Source organism: Trachinotus anak, unplaced genomic scaffold, assembly GCF_046630095.1.
Source record: "Trachinotus anak isolate AG129_WGS33_773 ecotype Australia unplaced genomic scaffold, CSIRO_AGI_Tana_v1 ptg000010l, whole genome shotgun sequence".
Taxonomy (NCBI): Eukaryota; Metazoa; Chordata; class Actinopteri; order Carangiformes; family Carangidae; genus Trachinotus; species Trachinotus anak.
Window position 1 is genome coordinate 18,983,558 of NW_027273861.1, and position 18,076 is coordinate 19,001,633.

Genomic DNA, 18,076 nt, shown 5'->3' on the forward strand with positions numbered 1-18,076 from the left:
AAGTTTTAATATGTCCGACTGTATATGAATATAACCCCTGCGCATGCGCATTGCGAAACAAAGGTGCAGGACTTGGAGAGCCACAGTGCGGCAGGAAAACCGCACCACGGCACCGAGAGATTGAATAGAGGAGGGACCGCTAAACACGTAGGTTATCCACAGAGGAATCCATGGACATGAAAGGCAGCACCCGTCTGCTTCCAGAAAACCCAAAGAATGGAAATTTCTCTGTTTTCATTCCAGTCCAAGAGCAGTTTTTCCTCTGAAATTCAAGGAAACCTTCCCAGCTTGGTCCGACGGAGCCCATTTGAACTGGTAGGGAGCAGAATGGATGAAAAACACCAAGACTAGCGATTCATTGTGTCAACAAGACTGACAAATACGAAAACGCATCCAGCCTAGCATTTCATGACTGAAAGGACCCGTGAATGATCTGCGGAGAGATACCGCGTCTCTTCAATTTACAGTTCGACGCGTTGTTTTCCACGAAATTCCAGTAGTGGGATGCTTTGGCGTTGTGTTGCTTCCTAGGGTCTAAACTGGTACAATTCAGGGGGAAACATGGGTGAAGTTCAGGACGTCAGGGATCTTCAGAAGACCGTCGTGGCTCCAGCAATAAAGTCTTTTGAGCACTATGACTTCTCCCGAGCCAAAATCTGTTGCAGCCTCACATGGCTGGTGGCCAAAGCGTACGGGACAGGTAAGCGTATTTACTGTACCTGCACCATGCATGGATTTTTTTTTAAATTATTATTATTATTATCATTATTCTCTGTTGTTTTCTTTTCAAATGCATGTCTGTCACCATTTTCATTAATTACCACAGAACCTCATGAAAAAAATGGATAATATTTTAAAAGGCTATGACGTCAAAACATATACAAAACGGTAGCGACGTCTGGACTGTATAGGACACATTGATTTCCTAAGGCAGCTGTATTCCCTGTGGAGATATCCACAGTGGTTCAGGAACACCATTGTGCTCCGTTGCTGTTTCCCAGTGCAGACCATCTTTAATGAATTGCCTATTGGACAGACAGTAAATATTATCCCAACAGGAAAGACAAAAAACCGTTTGCTGCACTGGAACCAACTGATCAATAAATATGTTGGGAACATTCAGCATAGAACTACAGAGGTATGAAGGTGTCCTAAATTATGCCACCTTCAGGGTGCCGCATCCAAGGCAAAATTAGAAGCAGGGGCATCACATGTGGGACTTTAATACCTTGTCAGCAGGGGATACTGCACGCAAAGGTTGTACTTGATGTTAACATGGGTTAAATGAGAAGTTATTAGGGTGTAGTCAGTAAGCATGTTAAGACAAAACTTAACTGTGCCTTCGAAAAATATTGTTTTTTCTCCTAGACTCTCATGTATCTCACCTCACTTGATATCCCTTTCTTGATAAAGTCTATTTTGCAATGAAAATGTAGATAAAAGAGGGTTTACACTATCGCTGCAGTATTAAAAGTATTAAAATGCATTCATCTCAGAGAGAAGGAAGGAAGGAAGGTATGTTAATGCAGGGAATGTATGGATATAGCTTGGTTCCATAGTGATGAATCACCACCCACATCACCAGCAATGCAGTAAAAACAAAATGGCAATTGAATCTGATATCTGCTCAGTGGAGGCTCACCTCACACAAGAGGCTCAAAACAGATTTAAAAGGACCAACTGTGGTTCCTCAGCTGACATGGAAGCTCCTGTTCCTGTCAGCACCTCTAATTTTTTTGTTAGAATAAACTTCTAAGCACTTCTTTTCTTAATCTGCTGTTGAAAAAATGCACAAATCTGAATGGTTAAAAATGAACATTTACAGTAAAAGTAATGATAAATCGAAATGCAGTGCACATTCAAAGGCAGTCTTTTTTGTGTTACACATGCAAAATTTATGTAAATTTCACCGCTTTGATTTCTGGTAGATGAATGTGCAATTTTATAAATGAATAAATACGTTGTTTGCGAGTGTCCACAAAATAACATCTATTATTATGACTTGTGTCCTTATAAATATGTGCTACCTTTCACATTTATTGCCCACCATGAATGGATTTAGGATGCACTCGTTGGAATTAAAGGTGTTTTGTGTAATGTGTAACTTTTATCACCCTCTGTTGTCCCTCAGGAGGACTTACAACAACATGGACATACAGTGGCAATACTCAGTGCAGGAACTCCTCTCCTCGTACTGTGCTTTTGAGCTGTGGTGGCTTTACGCTGACACACATTTAAGCCACATTTCAACATAAGGGTCTAATATGTCTAACACACCTGATTCTCAACGTGTTACATGATGATGCATTAACACTTCAGAGTAGAAATGTGCTAAATTCTGGTGTCTGTCACATGGTTATGGCATCATTTCTCACCTTTAAGCAGCTGAGATGCTCATCCAATGAGTGGGGTGTTTTGAAATTACAGCATTACATGCAGTTCTTAAACAGTTTAGCTCTTCATCTTACATACAGTAAAATTGTTAGTTTTTCAATTACACTCTTACCACTGATACAGTTCCCACTTCTTTCCATCAGTTCTTGTTAATCTGCAATTTTCAACGTATTTAAGAGCATATAAAACATGAAGTACAATGAAAATGCTCTAAATGCATCAGAGAAAGCTCAGAGAAAATACCTGTGTCACACTAATTTTTTGTTCACACTGCAGCTAACAGTGTCTCGATTTTGCATTTATTTCCCATATGACACATATCTGATCATGAGCCACGGGTCACTCTCTGTATATGAACTTATTTCAGCTTTGCAATTACAGTGACTCAATGTTCGGCCTTCACCTGAAACAGTTTTAAAATTTTGGCTCATATCCAACTTGATCTGTATTTGGAAAGATGCACCAAATGATTTGAAACATGGAGAACAGAAATAAAAAATGCTCCACTAAAACCACAAAAAAAGTGCAGTACTTTGGGCCTGAAAGAGATCCTGCAGTATAAATGGGGCTTTGCTCCAGTTCCACTTAAATGAAAATGATTTAGGTTGGGTTTTGGAAATCTGACCTCAGGAGTTTGTTGCTGAGGCACATCGCTTTCTGAGGGGCCTCAGAAATACAGTAATACAGTCAATGTGCAACAGTGATTCTTTAATAAATTTAAATTCCAGATCGTTTTGGAAATGCGGCTGAATTATACACCTTATTCGTCTTTTGATGTCAGAATTTGTTTGTCTGCCAGCTCTCTCTTCAAAAACATTTAGAGTTCATTCAGAAAAATGTTTCACACAGGTTGAGAATATATTTGAGATGGTTGGCCCCTATAGCTAAGAGCTCCTATGTATGAATCACGTGAGGGAAGATGTCAAAACAGCATCACATTCACAAGTGGACTTCTGAGCAGGGGAGTCACTTAATTGACTGACTGTGACTGAACTCTGTATGACATGCATTCCCAACCAGACCTTTCAAAGGAAGAAGTGCAGATAAAAAATTATATAAAACTACAGCTTAAAAATATTTCACTGGGCCATACAAATAACTTTTACATTAAAGTGTCTGCATGAAGTGAAACAGTTAGTTAGATTCTTCAGTGCTCTGATACTCTGTTCTTTTCCATTAGTTTTATTTGTTGTGATCCCTGTTGTTGTAGTTACTATAGTGCTATATGTTTACTAGTCACATCAGCATTAAAATCACCAATCAGCTTATATTACCAATGCAGACTAAATAGTATCCCCTGCTGTAGCCACAGAGCACATTATTCCTTTTCACTGTGTCGCAATAGTCCAGCAAACAGGGGATCTTTTGCACATCCTCCATGTATTTTCAATCAGGACTGAATGAAATGGGCTTATTCCAAAAATATAGCCCTCCAGAGAGAGAGAGAGAGAGAGAGAGAGAGGGAGAGAGCAAAAGAGAGCGAGCACGGGCTCGTCTCCAGAACCTTGCCTACGCTGCTCTGAATACTTCACATGGATCTGCCTCATTACACCAGTACAGAAGTGCATCAATACACAGTCCAGCACATACAAGATGCAAGCTAAACAGCAGATCATCTGCTATCAGGAAATACTATCAAACAGCACATACAAATATTTAATATACTACGCAACTTTACTTCATAAGCAGAGCTCAGTGAATACTCATTGTGACCAGAAGTCAACGCAAAACCTTGGTGGTGAAAGGAAACCAGTGTAATTCTCTGTATTCCCTTACCATGTACTTTAGAGATGCCCTTGAGCAAGGCTATTAAACTCCAAACACCAGTGGTTTTGCTCTGTCAGCAATTGAAGACTAAATATTATGACTGTGAAACAGAACGTTGCCACAAAAGTCAGACTTCTCTGCATAAATAAGGATTGAATTAAAACTTAATTAATTCATCATTAATCCATTGTATGTTAAATTAGAGATGGAGTAGATTTTCTGGATAGTATTTGATTAAGTGATTGCACACCAAGTTTTCTGACTGCAGTGATGACAGTGGATTGATGTGAACTAAGCTTTTGTGGTTGTTGCAGATGTTTTAGGTTGTTCAGATACTCAGTGTCAGAATAAGGTTTTTACAGTACAGTACATTGGGCAACAACAGACAAACTGACTTCATATTTTTTTTTTTTTTTTTTTACTTAAGAAGACACATTACAATGATAACATAAACCAGGGTCAGCAAATAGTGGAAAACACAACTGGGACTTAAGGAAAGCCTGCATGTTGAAAAAACAGCATGCATAGGTAACATAGTTACCTAAGCAAAGTGCAGACACACTAGCAGCTCCAGGGGTGTTGCTCTGTAGCTCAGCCTGACCTCTCTGACCTGCCTGTGGGGGCTGAAGGGGGAGGGCTGGAAATAAAGATTCATTTCTTTGTTGGGATCAATAACATGGACATAGTACTTAGAGGAAAAGCATATAACCTAGATAGCCGCTACTGCTGCTGTCTGCATTTCTGCTCCATAATAACAGAGTCCCTCCGCAGATGACCTTGTTGATAGTGGTCAGGAAGCAGGTGATTCATTGACTGTTCTGCGTGTGTGTGCTTGTGTGGGAGGATGGGTAGAGATTTGGGGAGTGTAAAGCTGTCGGTGTAGCTCACCACATGTCACATTTTTTTCTGCACACACACACACACACACACACACACAGGCAGTTTCAGAATCTGCATCTATTGTCCTGCTGCTGACAGAGTGATGAGCTCTGCACCTGGAGTGTGTGCAGATGTAATTCAATGTTTTTTGCACAGCAGCAGCTTCTCATTCGAGCAAGCAATTAAACATGGTTTTATTGTTTAATCTGTTGTGGAGAGAGGGGGACTTGCTTTGCCTCTCAATGATATTTTCTGTACAAAAGCACCGGTTTCTCTTTTCAAGCAGTGATTTATAAAAATGGTTCCCAGCTCAGCAAACACTCACAAAAAGGGTACCAGACAAAGGCAATTTCAGTTTTTTTGAATTATATGAAGACTATCCCCCTGCAGTGGACTTGCATGAGGTGGTGCACACACACACACACACACACACACACACACACACACACACACACACATGCACATACAAACACACGGACGTGCAGGCTCTGTCTTTGATGAGACAGGCAGTGAGAGGGGTGTTCCCAGGGAGCTGGAAGTTGCGGAGATACAGGCTAGTAGATGAATCGATTGGGTCCCACTCCTCCTGCAGTTGCTATAGCAACGCTGAGATCTATTCACACATATCCATGTCAAGATATTGTCAAAGCATGGCAATGAAAAATGAAGCAGACCTGAAAAAGTAAAGTAAGTGCGGGGAATCTGTGAAAAATGTTCAATAAAGCCAAACTCTTGCAGCTTTGGAATAAAGCTGCCGTTGCTGTTCATCAAGTTTAAGATTTTTCACGTTTATTCCAAAGTCTTGCCAAAGAATTCCAACTATTCCTTGTGATAAAGTGGAGAAAGACAGGAAAAAGTTGTTATATTTTGTTTTACTTTGGAACATGCACTGAAAATGTTCCTCCTGTCTCCCCTGCATTTTTTTTTTGCTTGTTTCAACGTGTCTTTTTTCTAACTCACACATATTTCTACTCATTTATGTTATATATTTTACACTTTTCAGTGTATTTTGTTTTATTTGTTGCTGGAAATGGTCTGGGTTGCAGTCATCTAAAATAAAGCTGATTCATATGCCGTAAATCAAACACAGTAATTGCATGTTCTTTCTAGGAAGTTAGAGGAATCTTTTACCCACTGTTTTCCCTCCGTCTTACAGACAGCATCCCAACAGACTTGAAGGATCCTTTCTACACAGACCAGTATGAGCAGGAGCACCTGAAGCCTCCTGTGACCAGCCTCCTGCTGTCTGCAGACCTCTACTGCAGGGCCGGTAGCCTCATCCTGAAGAGCGACGCCTCCAAGCCCCTGCTGGGCCACGATGCCGTGATCCAGGCACTGGCACAGCGTGGACTCTACGTCACCGACCAGGAGAGACTGGTCACTGAGAGGGACCTTCGAAAGAGGCCTCTACAAATGGTAGGAGAGATATGTGATTTTTTTTTTTAATTATTTTTTCAGATTTTAAGGGTAACAAGATAAACAATCATTTTTTTTTGGCTTGTACACAATAACCCTCAGCTTCCTGCCTCATAGTGGACTATTCCCAGCAGCAGAATTGACCAGATTACCACACAGCATTAGTGGCTTTCCATTTCCTTGTTCCCTTAGACATATTTCATGCACATCATCTCTTCCTCATTGCAACATTCCACCCAGCGTGTCTTTTAAACTTTATTTAACCAGGGAAGAGAACATTCAGGAGTAGGAATGTACAAGAACAGGAATGAGTACCCACACTGACAGATTTTTGTTCACATGCGCTTCTATACAAGTTCCATCCTAGCTGGGTGATATTCTCCGATTGCATGATGTACATACTGGTCAGCTTGTCCTGTGCAAGTTTTGCCTTTAGTCAGGGTATTTTATTTTGAAAAGTTAGCACAGGTAACTATTAAGAACCGAATGAATACAAATAGAAAATGGATTCAATAAACCTTCTGAAATCGCCTCTCAGGCTTGTCTCTGAAGGTATTCAGCGTTTTTGTTCTGGCATATTTTGTGAAAAGTTTATCCCTGTGGTCAGTCAGTTAAAAGTGGCCAAACAAAGGCATTGCTGAAATGAGGTTTCATCCATTTTTCATTTGCCAGAGAGCAGTTTATGGAAGAAAAAAACACTTAAATTGTGAGAAAAAAGTCTCATAATGGCCAATAACTGTGGATACTCAGAACAACTTTTATAAAACAAATTTAATTAAAAAGACAATCTAGAACCACTGCATCCTGATAAACAAGTGCATCAATCCAGTACATTAACAACTGAAAAGAAGTGACAAAATGAAAAACTAGACAGATGAGGTGTTAATGTGCTTATCCTCCTCATCCCACAAATTTTAAAAGACTGTCTGGAGATAATTTTCCAGTGACAAGTTGAGTTATACCTGAAGGCCTCCACTGCTCTGTGAGTGTCTTTGTCATCTCTCACTCTCCATCTCTGTCTCTCTGTGTTAGAGCTCATCACAGAGATGACTTTGTAGGCAGCATATTGAGTGTGAAAGAGGGAGCCTCATTATTTTGGGGCGGAATCTCAATGGGAGGCTTTATTGCTTCAGTGAATTGCAATTGAGACATGATTAGCGCACAGTATGCCTGCAGTCTGTTTGTAGAGTCTTGCTGGTTTTAATTTCCCTTCTATGCTAATGCAAAACTTATTTAAGTTTTGTTGTGGTTCACATTTTGTTTACTATTTTGTGAAGAAAGTATTTAAGTACAAGCCTATCTCTCAAAAACATGATGTAATTTAAAGCTAAACTTAGTGGAATTTCATGTTGTATGTGAGTGTACTTTTGTAATTGTGCACATGTGGGTGTATGTGTGTGTGTATGTGTGATTTCACCACAGCCACAGCACAGGTTTGTTTTTATTTTATTTTTTTTACATATTTTCTCACTGTTTAATATTTTTATTTTCCAGTCCAGAGCTGAATAAGTGTTTTACACTTGATTTTAAGGCGACACAGATCATAACTTACTGGTTTGCCAGAGAGCGACAGTGTGTGTTTGTGTGTGTGTGTGTGTGTTTGTGTGTGTGACTGAGCAGGTTGCTGTGAATGTGAAAATGAGCTGCTAGATGGCTGTAAAAGTACCTTTTTCATTTTCTCCTTCTGCATTCCACTGTTCCATATTTCAACCTGCAGGGATTCATTTCATTCTTACGTCTTTCCCATCACCCTGACGTCCTCCTCTTTCTCTCTCCTTTATCTGTCTTCCTTCTCAACCACCCCTTTCTTATTACCTCTTTTGCTCCTTCACCCCTTCATCATTCTCATACATATATCTGTTCCCTATTTCTTATTTCCTCAGATAATTTCCACACTGTTTCCCTCTGTCCTTCCTTATCTCTGCTCTCTTCCTTCATTCCTCTATCCTCCCTCTTTCCTCAGTCATTCCCTTTCTCTATTCCCACTCCCCTTTCTGCACACTCTCCCTTCCATCTTACATGCCTCTCCTGTCTCCTCTCCTCTAGCAGAGGCAGTGGTTGCTCTTGATTTGTCTGTTCCACTGTGGATTTCAACTGCGTTGAAGGATCAGACTGAGTCAAGATATTTCACCCATGTCACAGGTCTAACTTGAATCCTTGCTATTTACAAAGCAGCACAGTTAATGCATCTTCATTCAGAGCACATAGCATGAGATCAAGACGCACAGAAACATGGAAGAAATGCTGTTTTTTAAAATGTTGTTAATCAAATTCAGTGAGATTTACAACAAAAAAAATGAAGCAGTGACTTTGGTATGAGGTTGTTAAGCACTATGAGGCAGTTTGTGTGCGTTAGGCTACCTGCTGCACATTGGAATAACAGCTCAGGTGTAAGGATCCTCTAATATTTAGAGACTGTTCTAAGTTGGCTGACAAGGTGACTGCCCAGGCTGAGCTCTGTGGGGAAGTGGAGAGCGGAGACAGCAAAAAACTAATTTCTTCTGGAAGACTTAAGAGGTTTTCCTAAAATAAAAACATCACTGGTTTTACTCCTGAAGCAGACTGTGAAAAAGCAAGAGACTGAGCACCCACCTGCCATTGTAAATGTAAGCTGCTCTGGATAAGACGGCCCGCAATGTCTCAAAATGCTGCTCCGTGGCATTTTGGCGAAGCATCTGTATTTTTTTAACAGCAGTTCGCATGAGGAATAAGAATTCTCAGAATAAGCAACTTTAGAGGATGTTGGAGGGAGCTTCAGTGGGTCAGTGAGCAGCCGAGTCAGATGCTGCTCATGTCCTGTCTGACATATGTCACAACTGAGCACATGTACCGATGTTTTCACTGGGTTGCCAAACTCACTTTGCATTGTAGCCTTATTTTTTTCTGTCCCGCTCTCTCTTTCTGTCACTATTCTGCCCACTCATCCTTCTGTCTTCAGCCATGTGACGGATTCCCACATGTGAAGACGCAAGCTCCAAATCGCACTTGCCGCCCACTCGGTTGCCTACACACATTCTGACACTCTCCTCCACCTGTACCGCTCACAGAGAAAGAGGGAAAGATGCGGAGGTGGGCTCAGGATCTGAAAATATTATTATAGCGTTACACATTGCGGCCCACATGAAGCACCGCTGTGAGCGCGATAATAGCTAAAAGTCATTATTAAAAGGCTTTAATTGCAAAGTTTGATCATACTAATTCTCGATTGTGTTCTTTTCAAAGTGTCAGCTCACCACCAGATAAGCTCTGTTGAATTAAAAACCAATATCTTGAGTAATAAATCTTGAGGAAACGACAAGCTGATGTAAAGTCTAACCCTGTAGCTATGGCAGTTCTGTGTGTTTGTACCTGCATGAATCCACATCTGTTTATGAATGTAAGTGTGTGCAATCTGAGTGTGTGTGTAGATATCTAATTACCTAATTGGACACAGCAAAGTGGCGAGGAAGTGCTCCTTGTTAGACAAGACTCATGTACAGATAAGGTGGTTAATACATAGAAACGGTGGTTGTCATTAAATATTCTACTTTATTTATTCTGGGTCGTGTCAATCAACATGGACACCTTTGCAACAAGGCTCTGCTCCACATTCATACAAGCTGCCAAAAAGTCTGATCTGCTAGATACTGAGCTGCCCCACTGGAGCAGTGATTGTTAATTGCCTTGCTCAGGGGCACCTCTGCAGTGATAATGAGAAAGGAACAAGTGCTGCCCTTCTTCTTCCCCGCTCATATTTTCTGTGCCAGTCTTGGGCTCAAATCAGCATCACAAAGATACAGGACGGTTGTACTGCTTTGCAGTAGATAGTTCAGGTGTTGGTGCAACTTTGTCAACCTCCTACTAGACAATAAATCCCACTTTTTCGAAGGAAATCAGAGCAGGGTTTCATGCAGTGTTGTATGGCAGAGGTGGGCCACCTCGGCTGATAGAAAGATCAATGTTGTGTTGTAGAATGTCATAGCTTTAATATTTGATAAAACTGTAAATAGGCCATGTGGCTGCCAAGATTTTTAATGTACTGTAGCTCATGGATGGATTTAATGTAATGTACTCATGCTGTGAGCTATATGCTGTGAATACCTACAGTAATAGGACTAGTACCATATATGGTTTCTTAGTTGCTTTATTGGCTATAAGGGTGCTGTCACTGTGGCTGTATGTCAGCAGAGCCATAAAACAGACAGGTTTATTGTCATACTTATGTTAGAGAATGCTTTCAAATCCAACCTTGATGACAAATGCACTTCTAATGTACATGTGAACAGATTTATTCTGTAGTTCTTGCTCATTTAGAATGAATGAATCAAGAATCAGCTCATTCTCTACTTATATACTTACCGGTAGATTTTTTTTTTAGACATGTTGTAATCTGTCTGGCAAACTAATTACAGCACCATTGTAATGTGGAAGAAAGTCCAACTGAAGAAATTTGGACATATAAAAATCAATCTAAACAATCGTAGGCATTTTAATATATAAACATTATTCTATTGCTATTTAACATTCTGAATTGATTAAAAACACGTCTGCCAGTTCAGTTTTTCAGATTGATTCATCAAATCATGTGTAGGATGGATGAATAGAGGTGAATACACTTCTTCCTGTTCCTCTCTTCTGCTGCCTCCATCACAACCCCTATTGGGCAGGCGCTCCGTTTCCATGGTTACACTCCAGTAGGCAGGGTGTTGTGCATGTGTGTGTGTGTAGGTGGGTGCAAGAGTGGGGGTGCTTAAGCTTGCATATGTCACATGTGCAGTGTGTATGTGCGGCTACGTGCTCTGAGGGTGGGTGTGTGTGTGTGTGTGTGTGTGTGTGTGTGTGTGTGTGTGTGTGTGTGTGTGTGTGTGGTGGGGGTTGTAATAATGATGAGCACTGCCAGGCTCTGAGACAGAGAATGCTGAAATGCTGGATTCATACAGGCAGGCAGACAGCATTTTTAAGATGCTGCATCACACACAAAGACACCAGTACACACCAACAGGGTGAAGTACAGAGAGCTAACCTGTGTGCCAAAAAAATATGTCTCAGCATCAAGCTGGCCTCTTCCGTCCTTATTCTTTTCCTCTGCACTTGATGTCACGAACAAAGACGAGCTGAAGCAGCAGGGTGGAAAGGAAGCCCAGCCAAGTACTTTCTGTCCTCGTCAGCCTCAACGGAGTCACAGCCAGTATGTTATGGTCAGTGCCAGCGGCGACTCCCAGGCAGTACAGTATGGATGGATAGGCCATGAGCACATTATGAGATGTCATGTGATGTCCTGAGTCTTAAGCATCTTTCTGTGCTTACTAGAGTTAGACTATGATTTACACTGACGTTTTGTTTGTTTGTGTTTTCAATTTATTTTTTAATTTTTTAATTTTTATTTTTTTCAATTTTTTTGTTTGGATAGAAAAAACAGCAAAGCTGGCTCCGAAGGAGAGACATCAGAAATCCTCAGGATGGTTCTCTGCTTTCAACCCTCAACACAGGAGCATATTTGTCTTGAGGCGTTTAAACAGTGCAGAGGAAAAAAATATTTAAGATAATATTTCTCATCAGGTGATACACCAGAGTTCAGGAGACAATGATTGTTTTTGATCTCTGGACTTGTAAGTGTTCTGTCTGTTGTCACTGTGTTCGTTAGTATCAATGCAGAAGTATTATAGAAATACTGTAAAATTCTGTTTTTGATGGAAGAATGCCCCCTTATTTTAAGGTATATTAGTTAAAGGCATTGTATGTCCCTGTGAGCCTGTGAGCTTTGTTTTCAGAGGAAACAGGTCCTGCTTCGGTTTCCAAGGCAGATTGATCCTAGTTGAGGGCCAGCAAAACATTTGTGGATTAATATCTTCAGGAAAGAGCAACCCTGTTCATATTAGGGGCTTAGTCAGAGGTACGGCCTGGAAATAAGGGATCATACATGAGTCCATGGAGGCTCAGTCTGAAGAAATAAACTAGCCATAGATGAAAATTTCACTTACTGTTCTACTCTCACTAACAAGTTATCAAAACTGTTTTTGTCAGTGCTAGAGATATAACACAAGTTCTGAATTAAGACATTGAGGTTATCCTACTGTAGTGGGATCGTTCACAATAATCATACTTGAGAAACAATATACAGTAAATTTATCTAGTGAAAGTGCATATATTAAAGCATATCTGTATTAAGTGCAATATCTGTGAATGTGGTGTTATAGGACTGTAAGCTTATTATACTAATAGAGAAGACCTGTGTCATTTTCTCTTCAGAATTGAAAGCAGGGATTTTTGTGATAAATCATTCTCACTCTGCAGGTCTAAGAATATTTTATTCACCTGATTCTCCCTTTCATTGACTGACACTTAATCCATTATGAATTTATGCTGATACAGATTTGGCCATATACACCAGTTAATATACAAATCCCATTTTCAGAGATTACATTGAACAGTCATTTTTATTGGTTATCCTGTTACAACATGTGTTTTCATTGCAGCTTTGATTCCCTGAAGAATTAAACCTCAAAGAAGGTTTTGATAAAACAGGTATGATAAAGTAAATACTCAGTCTCACAATACAATAATACAGCAATAGCAGTTCCATAATTTAAATGAAATGACTTCCATGAGAGAACAATTCATTAACTGCATTAGCAATGAATGAAAATGCAGTTCTCCCTTATTCACTCCACTCCTGAGTAGCACAATCCTTGACAACCTTGATCCTGAACTGGTACCAGGTAAATGTCTGCAGATAATCTGCTGCAGTGTGCTCAGACCCAGTTTTAGGGTGCACGTAATGAGGTCTCATGTAAGTTTGAAATGGGAACTATGACATAAAGAGAGAAGCAAGTTTTTAGACAAAGATGATATATGAGAAAACATAACCTTCATGAGGTTGTAATAAGGAACTGCACATTGTAGCAGATTTAGCTGCACACTTCCTTCGCTAGGTGAATGTCCATCATGTTTATGTAAAATAAGTGATATTCCACTTTAAATTTAATCAACCGCTAAAATCAAACAGCGTTTTATCACTGTCCACACATGAAACAGTTTCAGTCCAGAGGGCCTTTTCCAACATGATGGAAGGATTTGAAGTGCAGGCATATCTCCAGGGTAGGTCAACACTGGCTGGTAGCCATGATCCTGTCCCCAGATAGTGTTCTAAGGCTAGCTTTGAGGTTTCCATATAATTGCTGGGTTGGGTTTGGAGCATATGGAGGGGGAAGGTATGCTGCTTAAAAGCTCTATTCCCACAACTGATGCCAGACCTCACAGTTGGTATTTTGTGTATTCAAATGTGTGCAATTGTGTGTGTGAGAGCATTTTTTTTGGCTTTTAAAGGAGTCATGCCAGCTCTCCATTTGAAAAGGAAAGCATGTTCTGAAAAAAGACAGAGGGAAGTTTTTGTACTTCCAAAAGGATTCGTGATGATAATGGGAGAATTTGTCCAAATTCAAAATGCAGTTCTGCGTCATTCAAAGCATTTGAGGAAAAATGCAGCTTTATTTGCATGTGTGGGGCCTGATCAGCTGTGTTTACTGGGAAAAGTCATGATTCGGTTTATTAAATGGTTCATTTCAGTTCATTTGAATTAAGCTTCTTTGATTTGTAGCCACTCTAGCAGCCACGCTCAAACATAGACTGTATATAGGAGTCTGTCTGTGGGCTGGCCCACCACTTTGGCCTTGACTGAAACACCTCGACAACTATTGGATGGACTGCCATGACTTGTAATAACTTTGGTGATCCCATGACTTTTTATCCAGCACCATCATCAGGTCAAACTATATCTAATACTTCTCTTCTTGACCAAATGACATTCCCATCAGCCTTAACTTTACTTTGTGTTTAGTGTTAATCAGCTAATGTTAAAATGCTGACATGCTAAACTAAGATTGTGAACATGGTAAACATTATACATCTAAACATCTCTTAGCATTGTCAGTGTGAGCATGTTAGCAATTAGCCTAAGGCACCACTGTGCCTAAATACAACCTCACAGTGCTGCTATCATGGCTATGGACTCTTCTTTTTTATTCAAAATGTACAAGGTTGGAAGTTTTAGTAACCACTTTTATATATATATATATATATATACACACACACACAGTATCATATTATACACACACACACACACACACACACACACACACGTTTTTGCTGGTGAGTGCTACACTTCCAGTTTTGTGATTTAAATACTCCGTATCTTGGTCTCTAGGGACTGTCCTGGCAAATAAAAAAATTTAGGCTGCTTGCACTGTCTATCTGGCAACAAGCAATACTGAAAACTGTAAGAAGGTTAGCGCCAGAACTCTGTTGTTCATTATTCCTGTATGCAGTTTTCTTCCTCTCATAACTACATCTACAAATAAAGAAAAAAAATGTATGCATATATTAAAAAGTTAAAGCTTTTCTTCCACACAGTACTGCTTTTTCCTTTTACTTTACAGTACTTATGGTGACCTTCAAGAGACCAGAGAGAGGTAGAGCTGAGTGCTTTTCCATGTCCAGCTGAGTTGGCCTGAAGTTATGTAAAGCTAGACAGATTCAGTTTTTTGAAACCCCCCCCCCCCAACTGGAATCTCTGAGCCTGGACAGGAGAGCTGTAATACTAAAAGCAGACTGCATTTCAATATTACATCACCCCTGAGCTAATGTTGAATCACTGTGTATGTCCCCAGTCCTGAGGAGGTCCAGGAGACTGCACTGCAGAGGTTTGGTGCGTGTTCAGGTCTTGGCTGTTTTCTGCTCGCTCCCACTTTGTGTGATGTTAAAAAAAAACCTTCAATCAATGAAAACTTGCATTCCAATAAAAACTGGCGCTTGCTGATCGTTAGTCATGACCTAATGGACCCTTTGAAATGGTTTTACTGTAAGTCATAGTAAAGACATTACCATAGTGATTACACCAAATCAAATCATTTTGCAGTGGAATAAAGTCAGTGTGTTGATTTTAAGGATTTCCTAGCAGCAGTTTTTCACAGATCCACGATAATGATAAGGATGTGAAGTATTGTGCCTCCTCTGCTATGAATACCTGGTTCAGGCCACAACAAGCAGCTCAAAGCTCTGACAATAGAGATTTTACTGTATTTACAACAGACACACAACAGTGAGGTGAAATGCATCACACACTGTCTGTTATAGGTTGCTGCAGTTCTTATTTGCGCTTCCTTTGTGCAATGTTAAATCAGGCTTCTGCGGTGGATTTTCATCCCTCCTTTCTCACTGAGGAATCGTATTAAAGATGAAGAGTCTTTGCCTATTTCCCCAGATGGAAATACTGAAAGCCAGCAGTGTAACACAACAATAAAAACAGGATATTGACTGTGAAGGAGCATCTTCTTACCCCTTGAGAAATCAATACAAGAGTTATGAGCACAATCAGATTAGATGAGAAAGCAAAAAATCTGTGTGTAGATGTGTTTTTGTGTCTATGTGACCATGAATCTACACAAATCATTCATCATCAGTCAAGTGTGATTAAAATGCCTAAAAGTAGTTAGAATTAGTAGAAAGAATTAGCAATTAACAGAAAGTTTTTATAGTCACCATGTGGTTGTAACATGTTAAGATGCTGGACCCAAACGCAGGCAATACAACAGCCAGGAAGGTGCAATGCATGTGCTTTAATAAAACAATGTCAAAACAAAACTCACTGGAGGCCGTCAGCAACCGATCGCAAGAGATCCATCTCAAGAAAAACAAACAGAGAAGTCTACAGGATCAGCTACTAACAAATAATCTAAATGCTGAAGACACGAGGGAAACAGGACACAGAACAGAAGAGTTCCATTGGAACAAAACATATGAACTGACAAAGACAAGTGGGAGCGCAGAGTCTAAAGACACACAAGGGAGGCAAGGGTGAAACACATTAGGACGGGCCGACAATCACTAAAGAGGGAAACTTGAGACAAAGACAGGAAAACTAACATGAGACACATAATGGAAGTAATATCAAAATAAAACAGGAAATTAACATAAGTCCAAACATAAAGTCTAAAAGAAAGAGTCCCTTCAGGGCAGACCATGACAGCGATTACGTTATTATCTTGGGGAAACTAAAGGTTAGAAAAACAGTCCTATAATTAGAGAAGCCACCAGTTTTAATCCTGAAAAAGAAAAAAATTAATTGTATGGATTTAGCAACATCTTCCCCTCGCTCTCTAGTTGCCCCCAAGCAATGCATTTGATCCCTGAATGCCCCAGTGGAGCTGCTCAGTGGCCAGCAGTGGAAGAGTGAGGTTGTGGTGGCCAGCTCCGAGGTATGAATATGTCCAACTGAATGTGAAGTGAAGTGATGCTGAAGGAAAGCATATGTGCTCAGCTAACATAAAGGTTAGAAAGCCTGACGTCATGAGATGAGGAAACAGCCATATTGCAAACCGCAGGTACGTGTGCTCTAATGAGAAAGGCTAACCCTTCCTTAAGGCGGTGAAGTATCTGCCTCCACTCTTCAAATTCTCCCTCCCTTCCATCTTCTATTTATTTTTCTCTAACCACTTCCACCGCTCTGCATCTGTCTAGTTGCTGAAGCCTTTCCTCCTCCCTCTTGCTTTCATCTGACATTTACACACGGTCAGCTGATCCTTCACTGATTGTCCATTTCTGTGAGTGTTATAGCACAGCACAGCAACTCTCATTCCCAACTAATTCAATTGTAGCGTACTGTCTGATGCTTCGTGAACACTGAGTGCAGAGGGCCATTAAAGAGCAGACATTTCCACATTTATCCAGATAGAAAGAGGCAGGATCGCTGTTAAACTGATAGCAAAGTGCTGAGCTCTCTGATAAAACGGATCAGTAGCAGATCAGGCTGAAAGTATTAGAATTTATTTATACAGCAGCACTGCAATTATATATTATGAAAATATAAATATAATTATAAATGTTACTAATAAGGAGTTTTTGTGTCCCAAGTGCCATTTTTGCTTGAGGACTTAAAGTCTGAGAATGAAATGCTGAATAATGCCCATTGCTCTTTTGTTGATACCCAACTGTTTGAAATGATGAAGAATTCTATCAATACTTTATACTGGTGGAGTTTGCTAGAAGGGAATGAAACTGGTGGTTTTAAACTTAAAGTACTGTGTCAAAAACGTTTATACAGTTTATCCAAACTACTGCTGATTACTGACATCTACAAACTTATAAGTGCTAGAAGAAGCCACAGTGTCACATTACAAAGTTTTCACACTCCCGCTGTCAAAAACTGTCGATGGAATGACCATGTGGTCCTCCACTAGCCTCTTGCTCCCACACAACAGCTTGGATTCATTCAGTATGATTAGAGACTGCAGGTCTGTGGTCTAGTAAACAAGATTAGTTCACCTTGTTGTCATTTTATCTCATCAGACCACAGCAGATCCAAGTCAATATCCTCAAGTTGCTCTGCAGAGGGGAGGGTGCGGGAGGGGAAAGAGGCCTTTGAGGATTTACACTGGTCCCTTGGCCTTTTTTAGATTGTTGTTTCCTGGAGTTGATCATTTTGTTGTGGGAATACAGGGCAGATTTGTAACTGGGCATTAGTTTGTTTGTTTGTCTCTGAGATAATGTTTTACAGTGTTTGGACAGGCTAAATAAAGGCCAATAGGAAACATCTTGGCAGTGTATTATTAAATGGGATTGGTTTATTGCTGGGTTGCTGGGTCAG

The 18,076-nt window shown here is 40.2% G+C and overlaps 1 protein-coding gene across 4 annotated transcripts in view; it reads left to right on the top strand.

Moving 5' to 3' along the window:
- Positions 1–36: 36 nt before the first annotated feature.
- Positions 37–18,076, top strand: part of camsap2a (calmodulin regulated spectrin-associated protein family, member 2a) — a 49,715-nt gene continuing 31,675 nt past the window's right edge. For 2 of the 4 annotated variants that reach the window (XM_071485952.1, XM_071485953.1), the window contains exons 1-2: positions 37–700; positions 6,197–6,456. In XM_071485952.1, coding sequence (XP_071342053.1) covers positions 562–700; positions 6,197–6,456 — 399 coding nt within the window. In that variant the 5' untranslated portion in view covers positions 37–561. The remainder of the gene's footprint in view (positions 701–6,196; positions 6,457–18,076) is intronic. The other 2 variants (XM_071485954.1, XM_071485955.1) reach the window with 1 other exon arrangement.